This window comes from Passer montanus, unplaced genomic scaffold (assembly GCF_014805655.1).
Source record: "Passer montanus isolate IOZ18808 unplaced genomic scaffold, ASM1480565v1 scaffold36, whole genome shotgun sequence".
Lineage (NCBI taxonomy): Eukaryota > Metazoa > Chordata > Aves > Passeriformes > Passeridae > Passer > Passer montanus.
Genome location: NW_024368374.1, coordinates 6,153,412 through 6,171,245, shown reverse-complemented (window position 1 = coordinate 6,171,245; position 17,834 = coordinate 6,153,412). Strand labels below are relative to the sequence as shown.

The 17,834-nt window shown below is 42.2% G+C and overlaps 1 protein-coding gene across 4 annotated transcripts in view; it reads left to right on the top strand.

The window, feature by feature from the left end:
- The window catches only part of LCP1 (lymphocyte cytosolic protein 1), a 47,158-nt gene that overhangs the window by 25,003 nt on the left and 4,321 nt on the right, over nt 1-17,834 (top strand). For 3 of the 4 annotated variants that reach the window (XM_039716760.1, XM_039716758.1, XM_039716759.1), the window contains exons 2-14: nt 1,201-1,290; nt 3,216-3,367; nt 4,064-4,193; nt 5,173-5,305; nt 5,904-5,985; nt 8,078-8,243; nt 11,284-11,426; nt 13,479-13,574; nt 14,135-14,330; nt 14,501-14,579; nt 14,776-14,890; nt 15,934-16,067; nt 17,056-17,179. In XM_039716760.1, coding sequence (XP_039572694.1) covers nt 1,224-1,290; nt 3,216-3,367; nt 4,064-4,193; nt 5,173-5,305; nt 5,904-5,985; nt 8,078-8,243; nt 11,284-11,426; nt 13,479-13,574; nt 14,135-14,330; nt 14,501-14,579; nt 14,776-14,890; nt 15,934-16,067; nt 17,056-17,179 — 1,617 coding nt within the window. In that variant the 5' untranslated portion in view covers nt 1,201-1,223. Of the gene's footprint in view, nt 1-1,200; nt 1,291-3,215; nt 3,368-4,063; nt 4,194-5,172; nt 5,306-5,903; nt 5,986-8,077; nt 8,244-11,283; nt 11,427-13,107; nt 13,135-13,478; nt 13,575-14,134; nt 14,331-14,500; nt 14,580-14,775; nt 14,891-15,933; nt 16,068-17,055; nt 17,180-17,834 lie in introns of all 4 variants that reach the window. The other variant, XM_039716761.1, reaches the window with a different exon arrangement.

The following is a 17,834-nucleotide window of genomic DNA, read 5'->3' as shown; positions in this document are numbered from 1 at the left end:
TGGTTTTCACAGACACAAGGAATCAATGCATCAGTTCTGCAAAGCATTTTGACTCTGAAGTCCAGATAGGCTGTACATAACTCTGTGTTTTTACAGAGGGCTATTGCAAATCTAGGTTGTTGGGTTTTTTTTTTAATTATGAGTGTGAATTTTAGTTTGGGAATGGTACATTTCTGATTTTTTTCCCTTCATTTGATTACTGTATCTACAGCAACCACAACAACAGGATCAACTCAGGTTTCCATTCTATTCTATTTAAATAGTTGTTTGGTCAATTAATACTTAAAGAGACATAGGACACTATAGTCATTCTCACAAATATAGAATAATAGATAGTCTGTCTCCTGAACAGTTTCCTCATGAATATATGCAAGGGACAGTAGGTGCATGAAAAAGCAGATGGGGATAATGTGGATCTTCTGGCAGTGTATTTAATGATGCCATAAAACAAAGAGAACTTTCCCTTCCTGGTTATTAAGGAAAGTGCCTAGAAAGTGAAAGTCTAATCCTTGCTCTTGTTTTGTATCTTTGATGAGAGGAAAGGCAGGAAAACTCCTTCTGGCCACACATTCCTAAAGCCACCCAGCCTCAGGCACTAACTTAGGCACCTTGGGAGGACAATCCTTATATTCCCCACATATCCAGGGAGAGAAGTAGCTGACTTTTGGGAAGCCAGACCTGGTGCTCTTAGCGCCTTGTGAAGGAGCTTCTCTCAATCCCTCCACCTTGTAAGGGTGAGCAGCCTCCTCATTAGCTACCTAAAGGTAAGTGGTACAAATGTCCCCTGAGGTTCTGGCTCCAGCCCAGAGCCCTGGGGCTGCTTCTCTGCCAGCACTGCCGAAGAAATGACTGGATAATTGTGTTTCCAAGGGGGAATTACAAGAACCAGCACCATTTAGTCCACGTTCTCCATGAGAAATGAAAGTCAGCAGAGGTAGAATTTAATTCCAGTGAAATTAGTATAAATAAAACTGTTGTAATTTTGAGCAGGGCCTGGCAAAACAACAGGAGGGACATGGAATTGTATCTAATCTACACAGGATTTTATCCCTTCACTTGATTTCAGGATACAGAGAGGAGCTGGGTTTTCAGCTATGGCAACCTGCTCCAAAACTTTGAAACCCAAGTGAAAACCTCTCTGTTTCATCACAATTGCAAACTCATAAAGCAGCAAATGAAACAAGTGTCTTGCTCTTGCAGACCTGCCACTCACAGAAGCAAGGATGGCATCGACAGCACACTTCTCCGAGGAGGAGTTGGCAGAGCTCCGGGAGGCCTTCAGCAAAGTTGGTGAGTGCAGCCAAGAGCAAAGGCACTGCTGAGGTGTCAACCTGTGGCTAGCTCTTTTCTCATGGTCTGGCTGACCAGCAGTGAGGAAAAGGAGCTTGCTCCAGCACTGATCTGTTCTGTCACATAAGCCACAGGAAGCCCTTTTCCTGCCACTGCAGGCCCCCCAGATGAAACCACATCAGCTCACTGCAGAGCACTGGCCTCTTACACAGCGGGGGCTGGGGCTGCAGCAGGGTTTGTGAAAAAACTCAAAAGCTGTACAGCAAACCATGTTGGAAATATTCTCAAGTGTTTTCCCGAGAATATTGTTTATCCACAACAAATTATTTGGAAGGCAAAAAGGTTTTATTTTAATGTAAATTGATTATTCCCTATGGAGAGGAAGAGTGTGGGGAGGACAAATATGCAGATGGATAAAAGATTTGAAATCCCTTCACAATGACCTTTCAAGCCCTTTCTAGTGTGTGTTTTCTTTCCAAACCTTTAGACATCTCGTCTGATTTGTCTCCTTTAAAGTCACACAGACCCATCACTGTCTACCCAAATTCTAAGAAAAGGAATTTGTTCTTCTCACAGCTCACTGAACTCCTATCAGCCTCGCTGGGTGATGCCCTCATCAGCTGTCCTTGCTGATGCAGGAGGTGGTTGGTTGATTTCTGAGCACACAGTAGTCTAGCCTGGCAATCTTAAAAATCAGGTCCCTGTGAGTGCCCTGTACACCCAATGCCCTGACAAGGCAAATCACAGAATCCCAGCATGTTTTGGCTTGGAAGGGACCTTAAAGATTTTCTACTCCTACCCCATGGCCATGGCAGGGACACCTTCCACTAGATCTGGTTGCTCCCCCAAAGGCTGGAAGGAAGCTGTCATTCCTCTCCCAGACATTCCCTCTCCAAGTCCAGACCCTTGTGTTGAATGCCATGGTGAGATGGATAGGACACTCTTTGTAATCTGTGTTAATCCGTGCTACTGATGCTGAGAGCTCAGTGTCTTTTTGCAGCATGCAACAAGTGACCCAAATTGCAACTTCCTATGCAGGAAGTCAGCTCACACTGCTTTGAAATCACCTCTGGGGAAAAGAACTCTGCAGCAAAAGAAAGACACAGATACTTAAAAGCCAAATATAAATAACCATATTTATATATACATATATATACACCATATAACTATATATACATTTATCTGTGTCATAACTACAGTGTTTTAACAGAAACTCTCCATGTGATAAACTCAGTTTGCTTTTTTTATCTGTGGAGTTTTTCACTAAGTGGAGAATAAAGGACTATGAACCTGTATTGGTGATCCTCTAATCAAATACTACCCTGTATTGGTGATCTTCTCTACCAAATACTTGCAGGAAGCTCAGAAGGAGTATTCATGTTAGCATTATCACAGAGAAATACAGAAGTTTTTATTTTGAGGATGACCATATGCCATTCCAGCTTACTTCCGATGTTATTAAATCCAGAAAACAGGCCAAAATCACAAATCATAGATAAGTGCATATGTGCATTGTATCAACTTTATTTTCTTTAGCTGTTCTGTGGAGAGGATGCTTCCTCTATAGATCACATTTGTCAGTGTGTAAACCTTGGAATGGCAATTATATCCATTTAAACCTAGCTTTAATGGTTTTATATGTTTAATGAATTTATATGTCTAAACATATAAATTCATCACTGTGAGGAATTTATATGTCTAAACATATAAATTCATCACTGTGAGGAATTTTTTTTGCCTTAAAAAGTGATTGTAATTCTTTCTTGGGTGTGAATAACACCAAAGCAATTGAAAATACCAGATTTCAAGACAACAGATCTTTGTATATAATGTACCTTCCCTTGCGTAAAATAAAAACAGCCTTTATGTGCAGAAAATGTCACTGGGCTGATGTAGAATGTAAAAGTTTGCTTTAATCTTTGCAGACATCAGCGGGAACGGCTTCATCGATACCAATGATTTAACAGAGGTGTTGAAGGCTGCCAATCTCCCTCTCCCAGGATACAAAGCCAGAGAGCTCATTCAGAGTCTGACAGCCACGGGGAATGGCAGGATCAGTTTTGATGAATTTATTTCAGTAAGTAAGATGTTATTTATTTCAGTCACTCAAGGTGATCCCCAGGGCACAGCAGAGGCACAAGCACAGGGTCTCATGGGCACCTCATTAATCCAATGAGTCTCCTCACTGGAAAATTTGAAAGCAGAAAATAACCAAACTAGAAATTCTGCAATTAACTGGGACAAATTATGTGAATACAGCTGCTCACTGCATAAATGTCATATTTTCAGTTTGGTTGATGAACCAAGATATAGTTTTTCAGTTATACTCTGCAAAAAAATGATGTTCTGGCTAGATGATTACAAAAGGTGTAAGCAGATCGAAATGGAAAATTTTACGGGGCGTTTTTTAATCAAAAAACTTCTTTTTCTGCTCTGAACTGGGTCAAAAGCAAATGCTAAAATAGTGGAATTTCCCTCGGGTTGGAGAAATAGGTTTTTACTTGCTCTTTCTTCAAACCCAAACTGCTGTGCTCCAAAGCAACATTTTTATTACTTAGCTGATCTTTGTTCCCTGATTTGAAAGCATAAAAGCTGAGTTTAATCCTTTTGTACTCAGCAGATACACAGATTGTACCCAGAAACCCACTGAAAATACTCAAGCTTCCCTTCCCTATTTATCAAGCAGAGAGAATGTGTCTCCTGGCCCAAGAGATCACTGTTTTAGCTTGGTTTCATTCTCCAAAATTCTAAAATCCTCTCTCATGCTTGAAAGATTTTCCAAGACCTGAAGAGTGATGATGTTGCCAAGTCATTCCGGAAGCAAATCAACAAGAAGGAGGGGATCTGTGCCATCGGTGGGACGTCGGAGCAGTCCAGTGCTGGCACACAACACTCCTACTCAGGTAGGTGCAGCTGCCCACCCTGACAGCAGCGGGTGAGCCTCGGCTGGAACAGCACCAACACTGCCCACTGCTGTCCCTGCTCACCAGGGAGGCAAGGCACAGCTTCCCCACTGCTGGGAACCCATTTCCCTGCACATTTCAGCAGGCACTCATTCTGTAAACTCCCCTTGTATCCTGATAGTTCCTGACTTTTTCCCATGGAGGGCACAACTCCATCAGGGCTTTTCTCCCAGCCTGTTTCTCCAAGCTGAAAGTTGGTAGTTTTTGTTACCTCCTGGGCACAGCCCACTCTGAAGCAGTTCCATGGGGAGGAGGTCCTACCCTTGGCAATCTTCTGCAGGGACAAGAGTGGGGGACTGACTCTCTCTGGGGGAGGAAGAACAGGGGATGCTTCCAAGGACTCCATCCACCTTCATCCCACAGGGCCCCTCCTCTGAGCTACTGGGAGCCATGCGATCTGCTGCTGGTACAGGATAGCTGTGCTTCAGCTCTGCTGAGCTACAGGCACATCTGCCCATTACCCTCTGAATGCTCTTTGTCAGGCTTTTCTAGATATTCCACATGAAGAGGGTGTAATGTACAATACAGAATTGTTTGAAATTATGTGGGATTTCTGTTTAGCAGAGTGGTGCAACAATCCATTCAAATTACTGTGAAAGCACAAATTACCCCTTGCAGAGCTTAACATCTGCACCACACATCTGAACCACATGGACTTCATTACCAGTCTCTGTAATATGCTTGATCTCATGACCCTGGCAACCCCAGCGAGTGGGAAGGGGTATTGAAGGAGTATTGACCAGCTCAAGCCCATTGCTGTCCTCAGCTCCTTTGCTTGTCTCCTGAGAGGTCTCCCATGTGGGGTTTTGTTCATCAGTCACACCAATGGGAAAGGCTCCCCAGGAGTTCTGCCTTTGTCAGTAAAATGATGGCAGAGGCCCTGCACAGCAAACTGATGGATTTGACGTTGTGTCCACAGAGGAAGAAAAATATGCCTTTGTCAACTGGATTAACAAAGCCCTTGAGAAGGACCCTGACTGCAAGCACGTGGTGCCAATGAATCCAGAAACAGATGACCTCTTCCAGGCAGTCGGTGACGGCATAGTGCTTTGGTAAATGATACCTTTCCTTCTCACAAACGGGAACCATGAGTCTGCAAAACCTCACATTTCTGTTTAAACACAACCTGCTGAATTCACATTAAGCTCAGGAGCATTTGCAGACTCAGGGCCTTGATAATACTTGGGTTTTTGTGCTTCTTTTATCTTCAGAAATATAAAGCATATTTCATGCTTAATGAGAATTTTTCCTTGCCTCTGGACAACTACAGTTAGATGAAGTAAGTGAAATTTGAGGAGCTGCTTGGTTTTATTTTTGCCCAAGGAGTTCTAGTGTTTCACACAAAACGGCACAAAACAGTGAGTGCTTCCGCAGACATTTTCTGCACAATAAACTTCTCACACAACTTCACCTTGTGGCATTCTTTGCCTCACACCTAAGTACAATCTGTATGTAGCCCAAAAGTATTGCTTAAGTATTGAGTGCGTGCCTCTGTGTATATATGTAGAAGCAGAGGGTGATAATCTATTTTTGTTAAGCATCTCTCCAGCTCTTAGACTTGTCCTGCAATGTAGAGACCAAAGCTATACTTGTATTTTGTGCACACATAGCTTAGTATATTTCTTGTAATTTTTTTTCTTTTATTTCCAGTAAGATGATCAACTTTTCTGTGCCAGATACCATTGATGAGAGAACAATCAACAAAAAGAAACTCACACCCTTCACAATACAGGTACCTAAACACAACTGAATTCTTTGCTTTTTCCCTTAGGATGCTTTTGTGTAATCACTTAGAGAAAAGACTGGTTCTGCCCAACACAGTCAGGCCAAGCTGTTTGTGGCACAGTGAGATGCTCATGTCCATGTCATAAAAAAACAAAGACTTATATTTACATTTCTTTCCAAACATATGAGCAACCTGACTAACCAAACACAACAAATAATGTTCACCAGATCAGAGCTTTAGATGCTTTTGTGGTAGATGGCATATGAATGCCAAAGCACAGAGATAATACAGTGACCAACTGCAGCTGGAGTAGCTCTCAGAAGGCTGAATCTCTCTTTTAAGGCATGACAATATGCCTTAAAAGAGAGATTCAGCTCTCAACTGCTGAGCTCACAACTGCTGTTGTTGCATTCTGATGTCCTCACAAAAATATTAGCTGTGACCCTGGAAGTGCCAGTGCAACATGCCTGAAACCAGACCATTGCTGTTGCATGCCTTTTACAAGCCAGTATTTCACCTTGAATACTGAATCCCTCCTTTATTTCTATCACATGCACATGTATATGATTTTTTAAATTGACAAAAAGGGTATTAATTTTTGCTACTTAAAGTTTGTTGTGTTTCTCACACAGCAGTCTGTAGAGAGATATTTTTGTATGAGCAACATCTATGTACCTGGTACTGAGTATAAATAGATATATGGAATAGATATGAACCTAACCCAGTTTAGCCCTTAGCTACTCTGATTTGATGGAACATTAGCCAGACTCAAGTAAGCTCAGGAGCCATTAAATTGGATTTTTATGCTGTATACCTCATTTTTCAGTTCTAATCGTTTTGGTCAGCAGCATAACTTAATGATGCAGCTCAGATCAATCCCTGTCACATGTAGACATGATTTGATCAATACAGCTTCCACTTTAACTTAACCCTTTTACACCTGTCTGGTTGAGAAAAGGCAATTAATTTGAAATGGTCCAATTTTTCTAGCTTATGAGAATTTACACTATGTCTGTCTCTGCATTTTGTATCTAATCAGATCTCCCTGTCATGACAGCAGTGCTGAAATTAATGTGAAAAACTGCAAATCTGTGTGATAAATTATGTTTTCCAGGCTTCTCTGCCTGCCTTATTTGCACTCTGTTTACAAAGCCACCTTTTTGCATAGCATAGACCTGAGGATCAGATTTTCTTATTCTCTTTATTTTAAATGGTCAGGAAATGGCAAAGGAACATAATGTTCTTGAAACATCACTTTTATTTCTGCCTGTCACTGTCAATCACTGAATCCCTCAGCTTTCTCTGCACACTCCCAAACCAGGAGTCCATACTCCAAAGTTCAAAAAGAAAATGTCCAGTTATTACCAGTTCTGACCTTGGCTGAACTGCAAGGCTAAAAACTCATCAGGTTTATTCATACTGATTCCTGGGACAGCGTGCTCTTTGCAAACACTGCCAGCTAGCAGCTTACTTGTATCTTAGGTATCAGGGCTTTTGTGGAGTGCTTGGGGAGAGGCGAGCCTGGAATATCAGCCAGTTGGTGGGGTTGTAGCTCCTTTCCTCCTCCACATGTGCAGGACTGAGCAGAGCAGAGTTTGCCCCATGCTGAAGCTACGACTGTACTGGAGCATGAGCTCGAGCATTAGCCCTAGGGAGAGCCTGGCCTTGGTAACCAGGATTGAGCCAGGACATCACTGTGAATGTAGATGTATGCTCTGAGCTGCAGTGCCTTGTGACGTGACATTTGCCACCTCTGCCAAAAGAGGTCCTTTCTGTCTTTGTGTTGAGACCCAGAATCTGCCTGTAAACCCCAGAAGACTCTGCATTCCCCAGCCCCCTGTGGCCAGACATGTATTCTGGCTGCATCAAAAGAGCTGTGGCCAGCAGGTCAAGGGAGAAGGTTCTGTCCTTGTATTCCACCCTGGTGAGCACCCAGAGCACCCACCTGGAGCACTGCCTCAGGAAAGACATGGTTCTCTGTGCTTAAATGCATTTACAGTGAAGCTGCCTGCAGATTTCACTCATTTTGGCTGTGCTCCCTTCCTGTAGCCTCAGCTCTGAAGTTCTGCCTCATTCAAAAGTTCTCATCTTTCCCTAGGAAAATCTGAACCTGGCCCTGAACTCTGCTTCAGCCATTGGATGCCATGTTGTTAACATTGGAGCTGAAGACTTAAAAGAAGGGAAACCTTACCTGGTTCTGGGTCTTTTATGGCAAGTCATCAAAATTGGACTCTTTGCCGACATAGAGATCAGCAGGAATGAAGGTATGTATGGCCCTTCCTTTCAGTGCTCCACTGTTATCACTGCAGACTCTTTAGGATAAAACTCTTAAAAAAATCCCTGGATTTTAATTTTTTTTTCTTCAAGTATTTCTTGTCTGTTTTCTTGACTGGTCTAATTTTCCCTGCTTTTCACAAGATTCATCACTCAGAAGTCCAAGGCTTTCTGTAGAGTTGTGTGTTCAGAACCTTTTCATGCTCACTGGGTTAGGAATGGTGGTTTTTCTCCAAGTATATTGGTGTATTGGTGTATTGGTGCTAAATCTGGGATAAACAAATCTGCATTCAAGAAGCCTGGCTCCTTCTTGCTTTTGATTGTCAAACATCTTTCTTTGTGAAATCATAATTATGGAATCATAGAATAATTTAGGCTGGAAGGAACCTGGGGAGGTGCACCTTGGAGATCTGACTCAGCCATCCAGCTACCTGCTTTCAGCAGTACAACATCTTAAGCATAACATCTTAATGTAGATGAGGTAGCTCAGGGCCTTTTTCTGTGTTTTCTGGGCAGCCTGTTCCAGAGCCCAACCACTCTTGCTCTGAATTTTTTTTTCTATTTGGAATCTAGTTGGAATTTCCCTTCTGGCACCTTGTGTCCACAGCTCCTCATCCTTTTCCTGTGCGTACTGGAAAAATGCAGATCTGACCCCTCTATAATGGTTGAAGACAATACTTGCTCCCCTCTCAAACCTCTTTCCAGGCTAAACAATCCCATTTTTCTCATCCTCTTCTCTTATATCACAAACTTCCATCCAAACATTTTTGTGTCCTTCCGCTAAACTTGCTTCAGTTTGTCAATGTCTCTTTTGTACTGGGGAGCCAGAAACTGGACACAGCATTCCAGGCTGTGTCTCACCAATACCAAAATTCTCCATGAAATATCTTCATCATGAAGGCTGTGGGTGTACCTGCATTCTACACAGCACTTCATCTTGCTGCATGTTCCCCACGCCTCTGGATAGTCCCTTACCCAACAGTGACACTTCTTTCCTCCAGTTTCTGTGCAGGTGTTACCTTCATTGCCTCACCCCTTTCACATTTATGTCCCTTTCATTGCCAGAGCCCCCAGTTCCCATTCCTTTGTAGGTAGCCTTGCCCTGACTATTTGCTATTTTTTTCCTTTCTGGTATTTTCTCCTCATCTAAGACTTCATCTAAGGCTAGACAAGCCAAGAAAATTCTGGGTTTTTTTCAGGTTCTCTCTTTCCCTCATAGCCCTTCTCTGCAGCTAAACTCCCCTTTCATGAACATGGGACCCTGTATTTCCAATGAGCTTTCACGAGTACATGATATAAAGACAGTAATACATCCCAACCTCTCTGGGAATTACCTGGGATGCACTTAATATCATGTTGGATTTTCCCTATGTCATATCAAATGGTGGCTCACAGTAGCTTGGAAGACATCTAATCCACTCAGGTTCTCATCCTTCATTCATATAAGCTTTTAGCTAATAGCAGTTATTCATATTAATTCCCCAGTGAATGTCTTTGAACACGGCAGTATTAAATTGCATTCCATTTTTATTACTGTCATCTAGTTCATTCTGTCTGATTGCCTGATCGTCCTCTGTATTGACTATGCCACCTATTGACTATCATCTTCACATTTTTAGCATGTTGCAAGACTTTGTGCCAAGATAACTGATGCAAAAAAGAAGGAGAAAACATGAATCCAAAAATCAATCCACAATCAACTCCACAAGAATCCTTCTTCCTGCCTTCTGGCAGTGTCAACACTGTTCTCTTCATAAAATCCTCTGTCTACTTTCAAATGCTTCTATTATCCCCCTCTGGTCCAGTTTAACCCCATTGCACCCTATATCAAATTATCTGTGTAACTCCAGTTACGGTCTGTCTCCACTGTTTCCTTTATGTAGCCAATCCATAATTCTTTTGAGGTCTGACAAAAGATACTGGAAGAAAATCAGAGCAATGTAACCCACTCTCCTTTTTTTACCACATTAATAATTAGTTTCCTTGTTATTTCTTCTTTTCAAAACTAGTTCTAAAGCCTTTCATGGTCCAAGGTTTCAAGGGTCAATCCTCCCATTCTGCCTGTTCCTCCTCCTATGAACATAATATCAATTTTTCTATATAAATAGGGTATCTCCTCAATTGACAGATGAATTAGCCCTACTGGCCCACAAGCCCATGAGGTCATGTGCAAGTAGTCCAGAATGCCTGTGCGGATCCAGCTTCAGTATGAAGGTCACTGAGATTTCTTTCATCTAAGCTGCAAAAAACCTGTGCTCATATTTTCATTCCAAGCTTGCCCCTGTGCTCAGCACCACTGCATCCAGCTCTGCACTTCTCAGCACAGGAAAGACTTGGACCTGTTGGAGTGGGTCCAGAGGAAAGCCACAGAAAGGCTCAGGGTGCTGGGGCACTCCTGTGAAGATGGGCTGAGAGAGCTGTGATTGTTCAGCCTGTAGAAGAGAAGGCTCCAGGGAGACCTTTCTGGAGCCTTCCAGCACCTGAAGGGGCTTATGAGAAAGATGACGACAAAATTGTCAGCAAGGCCTGTTGCAGTAGCAAAAAGGGTAATGGTTTTAAACAAAAGAAGGTAGATTTAGACTGGAGGAAGGAATTTTTTGCAATGAAGGTGGTGAAACACTGGCAGAGGTTTCCCAGAGAGGTGGTATATGCCCCATTCCTGAAAACATTCAAAGTCATGTCACATGGGGTTCTGAGAAAACGGATTTAATTGACGATGTCCCTGCTCATTGCAGGGAGGGTTGAGAATCCTTTATAGCTCATGGGCAGTTCTTAGACCACGCTGAAATTGTCTTCCAGTAGGATATGATTCACTACTAGATACACAAATTACAACCTTGTACCAATTTTATTGATGAGACCCTTTTTCTATTTACATCCTCTGTCATGCTAACCCAGCTTGAATTTTGGCAACATTTTGGTAACTCACATTTAGAAAATAGGGTAGAAAAATGTAAAAGAGAGAAAACAGTTATACGTTTTCTTCAACAAGTATTCACATAATTATTTTTAATTTTTTTTCCTGCTTAGCCTTGATTGCTCTTCTGAGAGAAGGAGAGAGCCTGGAGGATCTGATGAAATTGTCTCCAGAGGACCTGCTGTTGAGATGGGCAAACTATCACCTGGAAAATGCAGGGTGCAACAAAGTCAACAACTTCAGCTCAGACATCAAGGTATGAGAAATACTGACCAACAAAAGCAAAACAGCAGCTCTACAGCCAAATTCCTGCCCTCCACTCAGGGACTGTGCACTGAAACACTCCAAGTAGCTGAGACTGCTCTGTCAAACACATGGAGCTGGGTTCATAAAATGCTTACTTTGGGGTTTACCTTTGCACTGAGTAGTATTCCTCCTCTTCCTCCTCACCTCCCAGTTATCACTGCCAGCTCCTGCACACCAGACACATGGGAAAGGAATGGCTGCTGGCTCTGGACAGGGCATATGGACACTGTATTTTCAGTTCTTTGCCTCTATTGCTCACCTTCTTTCCAAATCTCCCTAAATTACTCTTGACCTGACTTTTGTTTGGAAAAGCCTGGACCTTACTCAAACAGGTAGAGAAAGATGATTGGGCATTTCCAGTTCCCCCACTTGATCTTTCCTTCACCTAGGCTCTGTGCTTCTCTGTCCCCACATTTGCTATAGCCCTGAATGCAGTTTTTTGTGAGTTTTTGTTCACTGGGACTATTGAAAATACTACAGCTAGACAGAAAGACACTTGCAAGGGTGCTCTAGCCTGGGCAGCATTATTTCATATACTCAGGACCTCTTGGGCTTGTGGGTGCAGATTTCATCAGAGCTTTCTCTTTAAGGACTTCATTGTTCCCAGACAGATGTAGCTGAACCTCAGTGGTGCCCACTGATGAATTTCAGACACTGAAACCCAGTGTGAGGCCCAGACAGCATCCCAGATCTGTAGAGGGTGTGTAAGGGAGGGTATCTGAGCTGGCTCACAAGAAAGCCAGGGGTTGGCCAGCACACCAACCTCACCAGCCACGACCTGACTTGCCTGCTCCCAGAACAGCATGGGAAAAATCTGGCTCCTGAGGTACCTGGTCTTAGGCTTCACTAGGGACTGAAGCATAAGCACAAGCATTTAACTGAAATACAGGAAGAAAAAAAAAACACCAGGGAAGGCAACAGGAGGGGTAGAGAGTCACATTTAATAATACAATTTTTATTGTAACGGATTTTTTATTGTAACCCAGGTTGGCTGGGTGGAGGTGACTGGAGAATATCCATGAAAAGGGAAGGGAATGGAGTCATTCCCATCTTTCTGTGTGCTGGCCAAAAAGACTGTGGTTCAACTGATTAAATACTACCTACAGCTGAAAACTAAATCACAATTCCGGTGTTTACAGTTGGCAAAGAAGGCACACATTTATTTCAGATTTCTGTGTTCAGACATTCTCTAACTAAGTCTGTCTCTCCACATCACTTCTGTTGTAAATAACCACTTCCTAGGTATGGTGCACAGTAATGCAGATGTAAAATATTTAAAATAACTCAGGTAGTCTGCTTTATAATTTGAAGTGCATCAGTTGGGTTAGTTAGTCAAATCTCTAGACATTAATATGTAGCTTTATTTTCAGTTCTTTGAGCTGTTTTTGAAGTGAGTTAATATTTTCCATGTGTGGAAGCAGTGTTGTAGTTTACAAAAGATTAAAGACACAACATGATAAATCCTTGTCTTGTTCCTGCCCTTTTGCCTGAAAAATGCTGATACTGTTGTCAGTGTTAACTTTCGTCCTTGAAAATTGTGCTTTCTCTTCCACAACTGTTCCAGCCTTGCTTTGAAATCCTCTTTAAACATCTGCTTTCTCCTTCTGCATTTTCTTTTATTAAATCCTCAGCAGCCTGACTTCTACAGCATTATAAAGGTATGCATTTTCTTACCTCTAATTTTATGTTCAGATTAAGTAAATTCTGATATCTTTTTGTTGTTGCTGCCCTTTCTGTAAGCTCCACACACAGCATTTTTGTCTCATGTGTTGGGCATTCTCCAGCACATATATATTGGCTGAGGGAAAAAATAGATCTGGCAAACACAGCATAAAGTAGGAATTGTTAAGTGCTTCCAGCTTAATTAATTTAATTATGTAGCCCAATGATCGATGTAATAAAAATGAAGCATGCAGGCACATTGTTCAGGGGAGCACTGGCAAGCAAAGGGCTGAGCTTTAGATGTAATTTTTCTTCCCTTTAATTTCTCTGTCTGTCACAGGACTCAAGAGCTTATTACCATTTGCTGAACCAAGTTGCCCCCAAGGGAGATGAAGAAGGCATTCCAGCTATTACTATTGACATGTCAGGATTAAGGGTAAGATGAGATAAGTTTGGAGTAAATGCCGATATTTTCTGCCCATTACTTGCATTCCTGGCCAACACAGGGCTGTGCTGGGATGTCAGAACTAGCAAATTCTTTCTTGCATTGCAACACGATCTTGGAAATCAGAAATCAAAGCTTCCAAAGAATTAAATTATGCGTTTGGATTTTTTGTTAGATAGTAACTCTGAAACTTCAGCAACCATTTAATCACGCTGATAAACTATTAGCATGTAACAAGTGTATTTAAATACATTTATCTGTGAACTTCATCAAACCATCACATTTATATGGAATATGGCTGTAAAAGCAATATGGTGAGGTGCTTGAATCATAGGCAAAGCCCATTTCACACAGGCATATGGAATATGGCTGTAAAAGCAATATGGTGAGGTGCTTGGGCTTTCAAAGCCCATTTGAAAACACAGGCATGCCATTAGTAAAAGTGGGAAAGGGACTAACTATAAATCCATCAAGGAGCTGCTTTAGCAGCTGGATCCCCTCAAGGAGACCCAGGCGGGGCGGGTGAGGCTGATGTCCGTCTGTGCCGGCAGGAGAAGGACGACGTGCAGCGAGCCGAGTGCATGCTGCAGCAGGCCGAGCGCCTCGGCTGCCGCCAGTTCGTCACCGCCACCGACGTCGTCCGCGGCAACCCCAAACTCAATCTGGCCTTCATCGCCAACTTGTTCAACAAATACCCTGCCCTGCATAAGCCAGAGAACCAGGACATCGACTGGGGCTCCATTGAAGGTCAGGAAAATGCAAATACCTCACGGAGCACCGTGATATTCCCCACGCGTCTCCTTCTGTTTGTGGTTCAGTGCGCTGTAAATTCAGTTAGGGTTTCTTCCCAAAACACTTACATTACTGAAGTGTGGTGTTCTGCAGGCCTTGATTGATTGATGTGTCTGTTGTTTTAGGTGAGACAAGGGAAGAAAGGACGTTTAGGAACTGGATGAACTCCCTTGGTGTAAATCCACGTGTCAATCACTTGTACAGGTAAGATGATTACACTCCCTTCAGATGATAAACACAGCCAGCCAGTTGTTTGCAAGAACATGAAAACTTCTGGAACCTATAAGAATATATGCTGCTTTGTGTTTCCCAGGAAACTAAGTTTATTTCTGCTAATAGTTGAATCGTGTTTCTTTCCTCTGTTTTTTGGACAATGATTTTTTGTTGTTGTTGTTTCCAGTGACCTGTCAGATGCCTTGGTTATCTTCCAACTCTATGAAAAGATCAAAGTGCCAGTAGACTGGAACAGGGTGAACAAACCACCATATCCTAAACTGGGTGGCAACATGAAGAAGGTACAAAAAGCTACAATAGCTCCAGTAGTGATGCCTTATCCTCAGGGAATGCCTAAATAATTTCAAACAGCAATGTGGGTATTCATGTTGCTCTCCAGTCCCAAAGAGAGCACCTTAAATGATTTTTGTGCTCAGTCAGTGGATAATTTTTCATTCTGAAAAAGAAATATACATTAGACTCACTCTCTCTGTTGACAGGTGTAAAATATCTGTTAAGTAAAAAGACTTGACAACTTTTGTATCAGCATTTAGCAACTGTATTTGCAGATCCCTTTTGCTACTGCTTTAGGCACTGATTGTAATGCATCTGGACCGTGAGATGCATGGCACCAGCTTAATTGCAGCTGTCTGGATCTCTGCCCTCCACATCAAATGAAGACAGTGATGATAAGCATTCTTGATCAGATGCATCAAGAACCGATCACACAGTTGCTGCTAAATGCAAAGCTTTCTCCCAACTATCTGGATGAGTAATTGCATCCAGTTAGACCAGAGCGATCAACCAATCTAAAATATTGGCTGGGACACTAATCCTTTGTCTCAGTGCAATGCCATCATGCTGGAAGTACCCATGAGCCATACGCTTTTATTTTCCAGGATAATCTGTTTTTCAGGCCCTGATAATGAAGTATAGCATTTTCTTCTATGTTAAATGTTCAGAATGGTATTTTTGTATTTTTGGGATGGATCTGCCTACTGGTAGTCAATCAGCTGTTTTATCACAGAGCCCCAATGTTGCTGTTTGCCCAGGGGGATCTGGGCTGAGTGATCCAAAGAATTTTAAGTAACAGTGTCTTGTCTTCTTTCTTTTTTTTTCTTTTTCCTATATTTTTTTGATCTTCCCATTAACAGCTTGAAAACTGTGTATTTTCGGGATGGATCTGCCTACTGGTAGTCAATCAGCTGTTTTATCACAGAACCCCAATGTTCCCGTTTGCCCAGGAGGATCTGGGCTGAGTGATCCAAAGAATTTTAAGTAACAGTGTCTTGTCTTCTTTCTTTTTTTTTTTCTTTTCCTATATTTTTGACCTTGCCATTAACAGCTTGAAAACTGCAACTATGCAGTGGAACTGGGAAAGAATCAAGCCAAATTTTCCCTTGTTGGCATTGCTGGGCAGGACCTGAATGAAGGAAACCGTACGCTCACGCTGGCCTTGATCTGGCAGTTGATGAGAAGGTGGGTCAGGCAGCCACGAGCCTCAGAGCATTTTGGTGTGCTCAGTTTGCATTGCAGTCCTTTCCTGGTGCTCTCACTGAGGAGGCTGCACAGGCTACAGCCTTCTCACTCCTCTGTTTGCAGTTCAGTGCCAGGGCACAGTGACCTTCTGCTCACTCCTACTTAAGGATGTGATCAGAGCACAGCTTGTGGGCAAGGCCATTACAGTCAGCTCATGCAGAAGATTATTATTGTCACTATCTGCATAGCAAGAAGAAATAAATGTTTATTGCATAGAAGAGAGGAAAAGAAGTTAAAAGGTCTCTGTATCAGGAAATGGGGACAGTGTCCCAGAAACAAGGAACTGATACACAAGTTTTGTAAGCTGCTCCCTGAATGGGCGTAACTAAGTACCTCTCCCCAGTTTTATATAATTCTCTATGTGTGTATGTTTCTGTGTTTAAGACTGCCATAACTGAAAGTAAAGAGCCTCAGTAGTTAGGAACTGAATACAAACTGAATTCAGACCACAAAGAAAGGTATAGGTTTATCAGTAAGGTAGTTAAAATAGGGATGAGGTGATTACTTACCCTAAATTTGGGATATCCTTCCAAGGTGTATGCTATATAAGCAAAATACTCCAGGCTTGTTTTTATGCTGAAGGTCAGTCTTAGGTGAGCAGAAGGATTCCCTTCTATCTCTAAAATCAGTGATTATTTTTTAAGCACTATGAGGATGAGTAATTTACAATGAGATACATTGAGAAGAATTCCAGGAATTTTAACTAACCAAAACTTTTAACATTCCCCAAAAAGTGATTTAGGAACTAGGGATGAATTAAATCCCGTAGACTAATAACTGTGTTATAATATAAATCATATGCACTGTGGGTGTGTGTGAGGCAGAGGAATGTCAGATCATTGGGATGATCCCAGACACGCTGTGCACATAGAGGACAGTTCTGAGGTTACAGCAGACTTTGAGCAAATATCCTGGCTTCCCTCTTAAGGTACACCCTGAATATCCTTGAAGACATTGGTGGTGGAGAGAAGGTCAATGATGAAATCATTGTCAGCTGGGTCAATGAAACACTCACTGCAGCTGGGAAGGATTCAACCATCTCCAGTTTCAAGGTACAGGATTTTCAGAAGTCTCTGCTCAGGAATCTCTTATTCAGAGTGCTTGTGTGTATGATATATAATGTGTATATGATATAGAGATGTGTGTATGCATATATACACACACTCTACATTGTGATATAACTCACTACTTAGCTTGATTATTTTTTCATTCCCTTTTAAAAGCTTGTTCAAACACACAGGTTTTATTCAAGGGTTATTGTGAAAAAGTAATAGAAATATGACATGAACGCTACAGGAAACACCTTGAATTCCAGTTTGGCTTGGGAAATCAAAGGATGGAGACAGGAATGATGACTGGAATTAAGAAAGAACTGCTGGTTATGAATCAACAGCAATTACAAGTGGCAGTATTAAAATGAACAATAGCAATAACCTGTTAGTACCACCCAGGGGTACCTTGCCCTGTTTTGCAAGGTACCATACAAAGACAGAAATGGACCAGTTCTAGAGTGTTTCCAATTCTGCTAACACATCTATGACACTTCCCAAGCTAGGGAACACTCAGTGGATATAAATCAGCAGCTTGTACCAGGCAAGAACAGATCCATCAAACATCATGTAATGAGTTCAGGAATCACACAGCTGGTCCCTCTCCCCCTCCCATCAGTAGATCTCATTCAGTGTCATCTCCCCGCAGGAAGCAAAT